Source organism: Thunnus albacares, chromosome 11 (assembly GCF_914725855.1).
Source record: "Thunnus albacares chromosome 11, fThuAlb1.1, whole genome shotgun sequence".
In the NCBI taxonomy this organism is placed as follows: Eukaryota; Metazoa; Chordata; class Actinopteri; order Scombriformes; family Scombridae; genus Thunnus; species Thunnus albacares.
In genome coordinates this window covers 13,509,551-13,524,559 of record NC_058116.1, presented here as the reverse complement: position 1 = coordinate 13,524,559, position 15,009 = coordinate 13,509,551, and the positions used below count along the sequence as shown (strand labels likewise).

Genomic DNA, 15,009 nt, shown 5'->3' with positions numbered 1-15,009 from the left:
ATTTGACAGCTCTGCAAGATGTTAGCTAGTCACAAATAACTGCAATGGAGTCCACACAGTACCATCCACATGCAGACTAATGAATGTGCTAAATGAAGCTAAAGATTACGGTGTTGGAAAAAAACTGATTTTACTGTTTGCAGCATGAGTTGGTTTGGTTTTGATTTCTTGGTCACTTTTGATTGAATTCAGCAACTATGACGCTGTATTTTGTTTACAACTTCAACAACAAAGCGTTTTGAATTCATTATTGCTCTGATGGATGCCTCTGACTGGCTTCTTCTCCATAGCAACGGTAACTGAGGCTCATGGGTATTGTAGTATTGTTAGCCATCCACCATTGCCAAAATCACAGACAAAATATGATTTCCCAGAAACAGAGTTAAAAAAATTGAGACTGGCAGTCATAATATAAACCTATAGGACTGTTACATTATCTGGGAGAGTCAAGTGTTTCTATGTTTATTAATATTGAAGATATTGTTTAAAGAAAAACTTGAAATTGGAATACAGCATGGGGAAAAGCACTTCTAGAGACAGCGGTCGCTCCCACTTCACACCTCTATTAATACAACTCCCCTAACTATTCTGCATTTTCCCCAATTTTCTGAGCTGTGGTCATCAAAACAAATTTTGAAAGTGCACACCTGAATATGTCAGGAGGAAAGCACTCCTGTCTTGCTCACTGCTGGTATATTTATTAATTTGCAATATTTATTTAACATTTATTTATTTATCTACCTTCTAAATGAATAAATATACCACAGGATATCAGGCATATAGCTCCAGCATATCAGATACCTGATGAATATCAAACAGACCGAACTGTCAGATATTGTGAGTGTGGAAATTTTTTCATTTTATTCAAGTTGAGCTGTAGCTATTGTAAGAGGACTTAGTTTACGGTGAACTACAGTGGTCAGCACTTCTTCTTGCAGGGAACACAACAATGTTCAGTGAATATAGGAGCATGAAATCCCACAGTGCTGTTAGTTTTGGATTAAAAAATCATACATCTAAATAAAATAAAACCAACAAGCCTTACTAAGAGTGGCACTGTAGCGACACAGCATCATAAATTCACATGAGAACATCATATGAACAAACAACGTTTTGACATTAGAACTTAAAAAATACATAATGATTTCCCAGGGTCCATCTGCACAATGTCTTTTATGCTTGTATTACATAACACATAAATATGTTAAAACACAGTAACAGGCAGATGAAGGAGTGCTGTTCTGTGTCTCAGACTCAATTAGGTTCAGGGCTCATCTGATCATGTGCGTGTGTTGTATTATGGATGTACCCCCCGCTGTGGATTCAGATCCCACATTGCAGCCTTCAACTCCTGCTTTTTTTTCTTTTTTTTTTGCACACGCCACTTTCTTCTCTGCTAAAGAGGGCTCCCACATGTCTCCTTTCTGGCTCCAAGGCGTGATCCATACGCCCTTTTGTTTTTCTCAATTTACTCTTTATCCTGTCCTTATTATCTATACTTGCTCATGGGGATGTTGTGTAGACCTCAGTTTGTCAGAGTTTACTTTACAGGTTGCTCACAGTGTTTTGTTTGAAGACCTGCTTGAATCCTCAGTCTCCTGAGAAAATGCTCACTCTGTGTGTTGTTCAGCAAATTGTGTGTGTGTGTATGTGTGTGTGTGCAGTATTACAGTATTGAAGTAAGAGTGACAAGTACACTGTCTATATATAGGTTACAAACAGAATAATTATTTAAGTTTTGCACTTTCTGCACAGGAATCATGAAGAATTGCTGTGTGTTGGATGCATCAAGCAAAATGGCACATCCTCTTTGTTCTTCGTCTGTACTCTTTTCTTCCATTTCCTACATCTTCATCCTCTTCTTTCCTCTTCCTCCTACTTAACCCTCCTTTCTGCTCTCTACCTAATTTCCCAGTTGAACCACTTCATCCCTCATTCTGACTCATCAACAGCTCTCACAGAGAAGAACAGAGAAGTGGAGGATGTGAATGGGCAGGATAATGGATAAGTATGAGAAAGATAGTTGTAGACACCGTTTCTGTATTATCTCTCTTACTATTACTTCCTGACCCAATACGCCTGAACGTGTTGCTGGCATCCTAGGTCAGTAAGGGAATTCTGCTGGGTGATGAGGCTGGACTCACATGAAGTGGAGCTAAGGATCGCCCACTCGCTCTGTTTTCCTCTCAGCAGTACTCTCAGTTTCACAGAGTAATTAACAATAATTACCCTACTGGCTATGCCAAATGGCCATTTGCTTTGCAGCAACACACACACACAAACAGACACTTAAGGCCATTACACACCGAAAAAGCGGTAGCCACTTCAGCTATGGATGAACATCTGCAGTGCTAGTAGTGTGAATGTCACTATAGTGCCAAAAGTATGTGGACACCCCAGTCTATACTCCCTGTCCCAGGCTGTTTTTCAGGCGCACATAAACACTTAAATGCACAAACAATTGCAGAGATCCACACGATGAAATAACATCTGTGTCGGTGTTGTGAGTGTGTGTTGTTAAAAGGAGAAAGTGTATACGTGTGTGAGCCAGAACATTTGTGGTAGTGATAACATCCAGAGGGCAGTGATCCCCACTCCCCACCCTCTCCAATTCCTCCTATAATAATCTTTTCCTATGACAAGAGCACAAGAGGAAGCAGAATGTGTCAGGTGCTTGGTTTGTCACTATCTGCTGTTTTGTTCCATCTTAAAAAAGCAAAAACAAAAAAAAACATTCCCACTTGTGAAAAACAGTGTACGCACAAACACTGTTATTTGATTTCCTGTTGTTTCTTGTCTTCTGTAAGGATCCTTTTCTGCTTCTACAACTTCAGTAGACATTGTACACTCTGCAGAGAGGTGTTAAGAGTTTGCCTGCATGCAAAACGTAAAGATCAGACTACATAAATTATCATCTTTTTTCTCTTCTAGTGTCGTCTTTGCGAAAATCTCTCCTCCGATTTTGTGTCCTCGTGTCCCCCACTCTTCTATCCCTGTGTGACTGGACTTAAAAGGCCAGCTTGAGGGATGACAACCGTCGCTCACTTCAGAGAGCTGAGAGAGTAAGGGGAGATCAGGAATGAGGAGGGGATGAAAGCAAAAATTGTAGATGAGGTAGAGCAGGAGGAGAGTAGTTTTAAAGATTTATAAAGGATTGACAGCTTCTATGTCAGTCAAAAAAAGCAGAATAACGTAGCTAATGTTTTCTTCATTTTCACACCTGTGAACCTACAAGATCTTAAGGATTCATTGGTCAAGTCTTAATCGTGAATACTTTGAAATTCATGTGTATATGTCTATGATACAAATAAGGAATGTTACGTTAAATCCTTATTTCCTAAAGATATGAATGGAGATAAATATTGGCTTGATGTAGAGTTGCAGTGAACACACTGACATTTTTTTGTAGTGGTGAAATGACAGTGCCAACTGTTTAAATATGTTAAAATGCACTGAATGGAGGCATTTCCATAATATCTGGCATTTGCTCTCTGGAACAAATTTTAATGTCTGCGTTTACACCTGCGTAACATTATGGTAACACTTACACGAGCTAGGAAGATGTACAGCTTCACACCTTTTTGCTCAGCAAAATGGCTGCATTTTCATTGGACACAGACTTTACCCAAGTCTTGTGTTTGTGTGTGTGTGCCCTTGTATTTATTACAATTTGGGGACAATAATCTTTTCAGGACACTGTGGGGACTTACTTTCCATCTGAGGCCAGAAAGTCGGTCCCCACAACAATTTTTTGAACGGTGAACATGTTGTTTTCTTTAAAATTAGGCTAAAGTTTGAGAAAAGGCATATAACAGTTATGATAAAGGTAGGAGAAGTCAACACAGTGTCCTCCCAAGTGACAAAAATGAGTGTGTGAGTGTTTGTGCCCGAGAATGCCATCTCATTCTGTTCTTAATCCTTCCCAGATTGAGGTCAGTGAGGCTATTGGGGGATCTCAGTGTGTTTACAACCTCAGCCTGACCCTTTGAAATTCTGAGATTGGCTGGTGTTATCTGATTGGTCCTTTCTCCCAGACATATTTGTGTGTAGGGATCTGATTGGCTCAGAGGATTTGAGATGAAGTCAAAGTGTAAAATATCTCAATAAGAAGCCGTCTGAGGGACATGAAGCATCAGTTTGCTGTTTTCACACTCTGTATCTCAGGTGGGTCTACAGAGGTGACGGGAGATTCAGAATTGGGTTGGCGTTGGTGGGGGGGCAGTTGTTATAGTAACTCTGGGCTGTTCTCAAAGGCCCTCAGCTTCATGTGGGAGGGTTGCTATGGCAATGGCAGGTTGTAGCGTAGGTGTGTTGTTGTGGTAACAGTATGTCTATGCGAGGCTGCCGCTTACTCAGTGTTGACTGGAGAGTCAGAGTGAGTGGACTTGGCAATACCAGGTCCTTGAAGAGTTGAATCAGACTTTTATGATGCTTGTGTAATGAAAATGATCTTTTTTATGATCTTTTCTTTTTCAATCAGAATGCCTAATGGTACAAGAGAGATATTAGACTAGAGGTTGCTTGCATTTTTAACAAAGTGCTTGGTGATATGCTTGGAATTTTTATCACAATACTCAGTATTTTCTGATACCGATATCACAACATGGCAAATGTACGCACAACAGTGGAGGCTGGTCCATAGAGGCAGAGGAGGTTGAGCCTCCTCTATTTTTTGAGAGGCAAAAGGGAGTCCAAAATATAAAAAAAGATTATTTGGCTGAAATAAACCATTACAAATCTCAGTATTATTTATAAAGTATTTTTTCTCTCCTCTTTGGAAAAAATCCATTACTGATATTCTGTTTAAAATGCTTCAACAGCGACACCTGCAGGGCGGGAGGAGAAAGGGCAGTGTGTGAAGTGGTGGTGGGGGGGGTGCAATTGGTGGAGTGGGGGACAGAGGAGGACGGGTGCCTGCTGTCCTCCGCAGGGCGGGATCTCTTACATTGGACTTAATGTATGTCATTAGCCAATGCAACAGCTGGCTTGTTGTAGCAGCCTGAAGGACTCTTTATACATCAATGGAAGGACTATTAAGGACTGTTGTTAAGCTAACGGGAGAAATTATCTGGCTTGTGCAGCAGCAGGATGCTGCTTGGGAGGCTGGAGAGAGAAGCAACCGGAGAAACAACCAGGAGAGTTAGCTTGTTTGTCATTGTTGCTAATGATATCAGACTGGTTAAGCAGCAGCCATAAAATTCTGTTAACTAACATGCAAGATGACCAACAGTCACAAATGGACGTTATGACATGAATACTTCATCTCCATGATAGAAAGAACAAGACGTCAGATAACGTGATTCAGATACAGCTTCTCTCTCTCTGTCTCTTTGGTCACTAATTTCATCTCTGATGGTTAAATGTCTCTGTGTGGCTTTTTTGTGTTTTTTATCTCCTTAACAAGAATGCAGCAGAGATCCTACAATGTGTTGTGGGTAGTTTGCTTGTTGAGGTTACAGTGAGCTGTCTTTTTAATTGAGTGGTTGTTCAGTCACCTGTTGATGTTGTGTGATTAATGAATGAGTGCAGGGAGTCTGGCTGCTTGCTTCTGACAGTTTCTTTAGTTCGTTTTTTAAGCTGAGCTGTATATTGAGTAATAAGCTTAAAGTAACTAGAATAACAAGTGTTAACTAATGGTGCAATGGATTGTAGTTGATCCATGATCCGTACGGATTGCCCCCCACGGTTTGGCAGGCATATGAACTGCGGATAAATTGCAAAATTTAATGTCTCCGTTAAGACAAAGTAAACAAAAAGCTGTAAGTACAAGTCATGGGCAAACAGCGTGTCCCTAACAGGGACTTTGAAGAGCAATGATCAAACCAGCATCTAACGGTTCCGAAGGGACATTTGAGTTATGTTTACCTGCTGTTTAATGTGCTGCAGCTGAGCAACTTATTAGCGTCTAGCTGCCAACTGATGTTAGCGGTGAATGTTTGTTATCATCAAGTTTTGATGATGTGGACAGAGGCTGTTTCATTCACTGTTTAAAAGAGGAAGGTTTCATGCCTCATATTGCAATAACTGAGCATTAAATATTTTATATATTTTATTTTATTTAAACACATAATCTATTTATTTAGACATCTTAAATGTTGTTTTCATCTAAGAACATGGGCAAAAGTTCCTTGCTGTTTCTGGATGTAAGTGTGTTGCAAAATTAATAGAAAACAAAGTTTTATTTGTTTCCCCCTTTTTTTTTCACTGATCCTAATAATGATCTGATCCGTGACTCAAATCCATGATACGATCCAAACCGTGAGTTTTGTGTTCATGTTAACACCCCTAGTGTTAACATGTCAGCTTTGTAGACTATATTTTGTATACCGTACATATAGATAAGAGTGTGTAAGTCATGTATTTGATACATGCATTAATACTTTCTGATGTGAACCTACACTTTTAGATCTGTGAATGTTTTTAGTGTTCAATCTTTCTAGTATTCAGCACTGATCTGTTCCTGTATCACATTATAAGCTTTGTGCTACTTTATATATTTCTGTATACTAAGAAAATACACAGGAAACACATGTAAATCATGTGATATGATGTCTGTTTCTGATGAGAACATAAATTTGTTTTCACAATAGAACAATACTATAAATTTGAATTTAACTTTGTTGGTAAAATGACACATTTGAACCACTCCATGGCTAAAATGAGCACTTCTTTGTTTAGAGACATTATGTATATGCTAAATGTCTTTAAAGAAGCAGCCTTTTCACCACTCAAGCAAATTGTTTTATTGGCATATAAAATTGCCCCCCATCCCTCCGATTTCATCAGGTGGGACAATGACATAGTTTGATGCGGTTTGTTGTAAGATTCCATGTCGGTTTTCCTCCGGTCCTGCACAATCACATATAAAAATGATCAATGTTGACAGCTATTACCTTGGTCTCCAAAAAAACCTCTTCATATCTGTAAAACCCCACTTCATCATTCATTTAGACAACTCAAATCTGTAGAGCGATAACAAAAGATTACATCATCACAATATTGTTCCACTGAAAGTTAGTAAACAATAATACTGAAGAATTAGACCCATTAAGAGAGGCAGATTGCTAACCCTGAAACTGTTATAAATAATTGTTACACTGGAACAGGCCTATTTAAGATTCCTGTGTTAGCTATTTTATCATACCACCAACAAACAAATATATCAGCAGAATAGTTTTATTGCTGCTCGTGACTAACATTTCACCCCCTTGCTGCAAGACAGTTTCTTAAGCACTCAAGGTTTTTGAGAACTGCTTCAGAAGACAGTCAAGTCTCGTCAGTATTCTCAAGATTGCCTCTAACTATCGCAGGAAACTGTTTATTCTTGTCTGGATTTACAATATACAGCAGCAGAATGTAGCATCTCATTAGAGTGCTACACTCTCTGACCCACCTGATTACTCACTTTCTTTTCCTGCCACTTCTGTTTTATCGTTGTTTCTTCCTTTGAGTATCTTGTTAAACTTCAGTAACCAGATGTCAAGCCTCTTCTCTCCGCCTCCTCTATCTTTTTTCTCGGATCTCTCTGCCTTTGTTCCCCCCACCCCCCACCCGTTTGTTTCATTATTGGTATCTGTTTCTCTGTTCTCGCAACCCACTCTCTGTTTTTCTCATCTTTTCACATGCAGACACATTGAAGATTAATATGGACACACACACAGATACATACTTACTGTGTTTGCATGTATGTGTAGTGTGTACTTGCATACATCAAATGATTGCAGAAATACAGGAGAAATTCCTGCATCTGTGATTAGTCTTAGCAGGTGACTTGAGGAGAGGCACAGACCTCAAACATGCTGATTTGTAGTCACATGACAATCCCTTAACAGTCTGAATAGCCAAACATCTTGTCAAAGCACTCCACCAGCGTAAACCCACACAAAGCACTTCCATTTTCTGGCTTCTAAGAAGGGCTCACAGTCACCACATAGCAATGCAAGAAAGATTCCCTCTGCATTATTTGCTCAATTCACTTTATCTCTTCCCATCTTAAATGGTCGACTGCTGTCCATTGTGAGCACTGAACACCACCGTCTTTTTATATTCTGTTTTTGAGGCATTGTGTACATGTGCATATACATGTGTGTCTGTATACACCATCCCACAATGAATGTCCCTAGCCTCAACCAGTAAGATCATGCACTTCAGGATAGCATCCTTGTGCAAACACATACATACAAACACAGAGCTCACACTTGAAGTTATACTTTTCTTACTATGACTTTATGACCTCTATGCTTTTGGCTGCATGCATGATGCTCCGGGATCTTAGGTCCAGTGTTCTGTATCACTGCGTCAGTCTCTCACTGTCTCCTTCGCACACATGCACAAACACACAGTGTTGCCCTGGTACTCATCCAAAAATACTCCTTTAGCTCCTTTTTAAAGCTATGCATGTTTATTTCCGTAGATGCATGGAGTGCTTCCAGCCTGCTTTCTGAAATTATCACATCTTGTCACATCTTGACGTCTCTGTTGCTTCCTTGCACTTGACTGTCCCCCTCTCTCATCTCCTCTGTTTTCATCCATCTGGCTTGAAGTCTGTCCTCTGTTCTCAGTTGTATTGTAGATAGAAGGGTTGGGCAGCATTTCTTACTGCAGTTTCAGCTTGCCGTTTGTATATTTAGTATGTGTGATCAAAAAATGTTTGAAAAGTTTAGTGAGAGGGGGTGCGTTTGTAAGATGCCAGAGTGGAGCTGTTTTGTTTGCTTGAGCAAACTGTATGTCATATAATCACTCTGAAAGAAGTGTCAGAGGGGTCTCTGGGGGCATCTGGCTATGTGAGATAGAGAAAAAGCCATCAACACGCGGTAGCATGTGAAAATCATGTATGGAACAGGAAATGGAGGGCAGTCACCTACAAACAAAAGTATGGTTGCATTAACACCTTTTCCTGACACTTGGGTGTAAATCAGATCTTGAACCACTTACAGCATAATGTCTGTTTATTTTCACTTCCGTAATAGTAGGCATGAACCAAAATGGTCTGTTTTATTATAGTTCTTCACATTTAACAACAACATTACATGGTGTTTGAGATATATTTTATAGGCAGGTAAAGAGTTCAATTGCTTCTTAAGGAACTAGATGACACTCTTCCAAAATTAGTGGTTCTGACCAGCCCTCCAACAGCCTCTACAGTATCCTGACTGTCTCTTTTTTCTTCTTGTTCTTGCAGTTATCGCCGACTCATTGACAGTAACAGCTCCAGCCCAGACTCTGTCCAAGGTAGAGGGCGACACACTGCAACTTACCTGTGAGGTGTCTCGCACCACAATGCAACACACTCACTTGTCGGTGGGTTGGTACCTGCGGTCCCCGGAGGATGCAGCCGCGCCACCTCAGGAGCTGGTCACCCTGTCGAGGGATTTTGTTCTACGCTCTGGGGGACCATACCGGCAGAGGATGGCTGCAGGGGACCTCAGGCTTGACAAAACCAGTGCCACCGCCTACAGGCTGACCATTCACAAGCTGCAACCAGTGGACCAGGGCCTGCTCTACTGCCAGGCTGCTGAATGGATTCAGGACACAGACGACAGCTGGTTTGCCATGACCCGCAAGCAGAGTGACAAGACTCAACTCCGCATTCAACCCACTGGTGAGTGAAGGGGAAGAGATGTTGGGAGGAAAGAGGAGGGAGGGAGGGAGGAGAAAGGGTAAAGGCGCTGGTATACTCTGCACTCTTTGGTCCCCCCTTGTCCTTTTGACAGGCACACACACACGCATGTGGGCAGGCCTCCCCTGATTGCTGATGAGTATCTCACACTAAGCTCATTAGCTCACTAAAAAGGGCTTAACTCAACCTCCACAGACTCCCCACTTTTGTATTTGTGTCTGTTTGATAGGCAACATTACAAGCACATCCTAGAATAATTTAACCAGCTCCAAACAGTGTGAGAGTTTGCCACAGTAGACCTATGACTTCCACATGTACCATCTCCCCAGGCAATGGGTGGCCTAGAGATTAGAAGCCAAAAATTGTGTTTTTTCACTCACTGCTGATGTGGCACTCCTTGCCAGCAATTACACCATGCTAGTTTGTGCTTGAACGCACTGGTTTAGTGCGGTTTTCAACTCTGAGGGAGGAGATGTCTAATGGTGGGGAGGGGTAGCAGGGAGACAAGGGGTCAAGTAACAAGGGGTGCGAGGATGTAACAAAGCATGTGTTTGGGCGGTTGTTGGTGGAATATGCCTCGTATGATAATGATCTAATGAACTGTCGACCTCAAGACTTGAAAGACCAGAAACAAAGACAGCTTTATGACTCTCCACATGCACTTCCAAACTGATTCGATCCCATCACCCCATCAGATGCACTGTGCTGTATCTTACATACAAAAAGAATCCCTTTGTATGCTTCCAAAGAAGGGCCACGGAGATGGGTGATAAACTGCTTTGACATTAGCTCAATTACCAAGGCAGCACACAGTGGCAAGTGTCTCATGCCAGTAAATCACTTCAAAGTGGAATCGTTTTGCCTTTCTCCATTAAGCATCAGATCCACACAAGTTGATGGTGCCCCAGATAGGGCTGGGTGGATGAGAAGAAGAGTCAAAACACGGCTGTAAAGCAGGTTTGTCAGATGAGTTCCTGCTACTTCAGGGAGGAGACAAAAGGCACAAAGCGCTCCCCTCTCAACACCCTTCGTCACTCTCTGTCTCCTCTCTGATCTATAATGGATGGAAGTGTTGTTGCGTGACAAAGAGAATACAGCAGAGTTGTGCCGCCGTGTGCGGTTGTGGATGTGAGTGCACAAACTTGATGAATGAGCATGAATTAATTTCTTTTTGTGTACTTTTATCACATGGTGAGGGCACAGCTTGCATACCTTTGGGCTGAACTTGTGTATTTTATGTTGCAATTGTCCATGCGCATATTTTACAGAGAAAGGGAGAGAAAAATTTAGAAAAGAGAGGGAGCAGCTCCTCCATTAGGCTCCGATTATAAAAGATGGAGTAGATCTCAAGACAGCCCCATCACTAGCTAATCACCCACAGCCGGCATCAGAGAGAGCAGCCACGGACTGAATCCTAATGTACCTTTCTCTCCCAGTTTCTACCGTCTCTCTTTCTTTCTCTTTTCTCTCACCTCCTCCCTTGTTCCCTGCTCTCACATCACCTCTCATTTTCTGCAGTCGTGTCTCATCACTGCATTTTTTTTCTGCATCCTTAAATATTCTCCCTCCTGTTCTTTCCCCCCCACTTCACTCAATCTGCTATTTGTGCTCAGTGCTTTATGTTTTTTCTAATTAGCTCTGAACACTAACAAATGCTGGACCTGTAAGGCCATTTTTTTTTATCCGGGGTCTCTGCTTCCTCTCAACTGAACTCTTCAGTTCTTGTCAAAGCAGGTCAAGGCTCTTTTAGCTTTTCTGCCCCTTTTTTCACAATTATTCATTTTCAAATGTCTTAATGAACTTGATGTCCTGCTCCCTTGTTGTAGGTGCCGCAACCTATCAGCCCTTTGTTTTGTCATCTGTGTGCTGTTCCCTTCACCCCTGTGACATTATTTGCATGCATGTGTGCACTAATGCTGCAAGTAATAATTATTTCCATTAGCGATTAATTTGATTTTTCTTTTTTTTTACAAACCAGTTAATCATTTAGTCTATGAAATGTCCAAAAATTGTGAAAAACACCCAAAGGACACATGCAGTCCAAAACCAAAAGGCATTCAATTTATAATTATAGAAAACATAACAAGTCCTCACATGTGAAGAACTGGAAATGAAGAATTGTTGACATTTTTATTAGATTAGTAAACTGATGATAACTCGATTATCAAAATTATCATAAATTACGTTTACATTAATAGTTTCTTGATTGAAGATGATGTTTTCAGCACACAGTAACACATTCCTAGCCACACTACTATGATTTATATGCTGTCAGTCTTCTAATAAAAGGTGCTTAGCATTCCATTTCACATCTCTGAATATACAGTACAGTATGTGTTTGTGTATCGCTATTTCATATGTGTGTGTGTGTATGTGTAAACAATAACCCCCCTCCCTCCCATCATAATGTTCCCCAGCATAACAAGCTCTATAGCAACAGCAGGCTTTGAACTTTTCCACATGAGTGTGTTTCTCAGGAAGTCTGTTTAAAGTCTTTGTAATTACAGCTCGAGGCTACCACCTCACTGAGCGGCAGCGCAGCCGTCTCTGATACATACTGTGCTCGTCATCTGGAAATTAATACAGCAAATATAACTGAACACACAGCCATACACATACAGTACAAGCACAACCACACATGCGCTGACAACAAGCGTAATTTGACCAAGTGGAAGAGCTAGCACCAGCTATGTTTGTTTTATCTGTTCTGTCTTAGGCCATGCAGGAGGAGGAGGAGGAGGAGGAGGAGAGGAGCGCCTGACTCTGTTTCAGACTGCTGAAGAGAATTTTAATTAGATGTTGCTTTTTTTTATTGCAGAGGTGATACCAAGGGGGGAGAGAGAGCAGAGCACTCTGAAAGATCAGCATTTTATCAGAGCGCTGCACTGTGTGACCTCAAACTTTCTCTCCTTTCTATTCTTTCTGTGTCTGTAGAGAGAATGGCACTAACCATTATTTTAGTGCCCTCTCCCAATCCTGACCACCTACAACTCCATCCCACCACACACATCCCCTCAATACTCCCTCTCTCTATCTCTGTTTTGGCATGCAGCTTCAGCATCCCACACTGTGGACATTAAACAAGCGCAACATGTTGTGCATTTCAATTGTAGCCCATATTTAGACATCAGTCTTGTTTTGGAAATTGGAGACAAGTTGTTTGGGAATTTAACAAATATCACCTTCTTGAAGAGATCTCTCCCACACCTACACTCTTTCCATTCAGCTGCTTTATTTAAAATAGAGTGTTATATCCAAGGGTTTTCTGCATTTACTGGTGTTTGATAAAATTCTTGTCTTACAAAGCCTGAATGATGTCCAACATTAAAAAAGGATTTACTGTTGCAGATTTTTATGAATTATGAGTATTATGTTTCCCATGTGATGCATGACTTTGTATTTTTGCAGCCAACTGACCGCATTTCTGATTGTTCTACAAAACATGCGTTTAACCCTGTCATTCCCTCCGACATTCCCTCTGTTACCCATACCCTGACATTCCCTTTGTTTTCTTTCTTTCAGATCGGGACTTCAGCATCCAGGTGAGCACGGAGCGACGGTCCTTCACGGCCGGTGAGCCGCTGGAGCTTCGCTGCACCATTGAGGCCCAGAATGTCCCCGAGCGCTTCTTCTCGGTGTCGTGGGTCTTCAGCAGCTCACCGGTGGCCGTGGTGGGCCCCAGTGCCGTGCCTGTCCTGGGCCCCGATTATGTCGCCCTCGAGGCTGCTGGTCACATGACTGTGCGTAAAGAGAGCGCCAATGTGCACTTGCTCAAGCTGCAGCACCTACGCCCCGAAGATGCTGGAAAATACATCTGCCGTGTGACGGAGCGGGAGAAGACGCCCACGGGAGACTTCATCGACCGCAGCAAGAGGTCCCGCAATGTTCAGATCACAGTCCAGCCACTCAGTGAGTAATAATCTGTTTGCGAGGACACTGGCTTAGTTGTCCTGTCCTTACTTGTCAGTTACAATAAGAATGATGAGCTTTTCATAATAGCAGTTTTATCTTCATATAGGCAGTATGGAATGTCATGCTGTGCTCCTCTCTAGCCTATCTCTCTCTCTCTTTCTCTCTCTCTCTCTATCTCTGTCTCTCTCTCTCTGTCTCTCTCTCTCTCTCTGTCTCTCTCTCTCTCTCTCTCTCTCTCTCTCTCTCTCTGTCTCTCTCTCTCTCTCTGTCTCTCTCTCTCTCTGTCTCTCTCTCTCTCTCTCTCTCTCCCTCCAAGGTGGCCTAGAACAGATAGCTGCACAGCCTCTATTGTATAGCTGCACAGCCTCTATTGTTAGCTGTGAGTAAGTAGGGAAATGATAATGCTGCTCTTATTCCTGATGTATTCTCTGTTTGAGTGGATTGCTAAGGATTGGTAATGCAGCATTATGGTCCTTCCCATTTCCTTGGCTTAGCTGGCAGGGGGTGGGGTGGGGGGTAACATTATAGTAGCATAATGGAGAGCAGAAGAGTCCAGACTCAAGGAAGCTGAGCTAACAGCCATGAAATGAAAGCGTGGAGAAAGAAAAGAAGCAGAAAAAGACCCCTAGCTCTCCAGGGCCCTCTAAGTGGTTCCCCAGGCTAAATTAATGTGTTCTGCTGGGCCAGACCTTTTCAGCTGGGTTAAGCGGGGCAGGCTGGTGGGGTTTTGTCAGGCTTTCAGCTGATCAATGTAAATCTGTAGTCAAAGGTTCAATACCTCACTCACAGTCCCTGCTTGTCACTGAGATTGTTATTCCTCTCAATGGCAGAAAGAAAACGCCCCCTTCCCCAGCTTGGGTCATTTGCCTCATCCCCTCTTCTCTCTGTGACTCCATGTGTCTTTGGACTAGAACAGTGTGTGTGTGTGTGTGTGTGTTGCCAGCTGCTACCAGCATAATAAAGCATAATAACCACAGAGTAGTATCTCCTCTCAAGCAGCCAATGCTACCTTTATCCTGACCGCTCTGCACTCCCTGCTAAATCAGCCCAAAACAATGGCCCTGAGCCTGCAGGAGTGTCCAGGGAGCCTCTCTGTATGGGAGGTTTTGTTTTTCCAACAAAAGACATTAATGCCCCATAAAGGATGTTTATAGGGTTTACACAGGATAATAGCCATGGTTATTGAAGGAGAACTTCCGTGAAACGCAGCAGAATTGCTCAGACAACATGTATTTCATGCACAAACTGTCCTCTCATGCCTGCTTTTTCTCACTTGCACACACACACACACACACACACACACACACACACACACACACACACACAATTTCAAGATGTGCTTTATCACTTTAATTTGGGGAATTGGGTGAGAGTTGGTAACGGGGTGTGACATGGGTTAAAGTTGATGAGTCAGAGGCAGGCAGAGGTGACAGCAAAGGAAAAACAGAGATAAACACTTCTGACAAATCAGTATTGAT

The 15,009-nt window shown here is 42.1% G+C and overlaps 1 protein-coding gene across 1 annotated transcript in view; it reads left to right on the top strand.

Annotated features, from left to right (window-relative positions):
- The window catches only part of igsf3 (immunoglobulin superfamily, member 3), a 72,411-nt gene that overhangs the window by 33,739 nt on the left and 23,663 nt on the right, over positions 1-15,009 (top strand). Inside the window, exons 3-4 of the mRNA XM_044365021.1 lie at positions 9,182-9,601; positions 13,142-13,528. Coding sequence (XP_044220956.1) covers positions 9,182-9,601; positions 13,142-13,528 — 807 coding nt within the window. The remainder of the gene's footprint in view (positions 1-9,181; positions 9,602-13,141; positions 13,529-15,009) is intronic.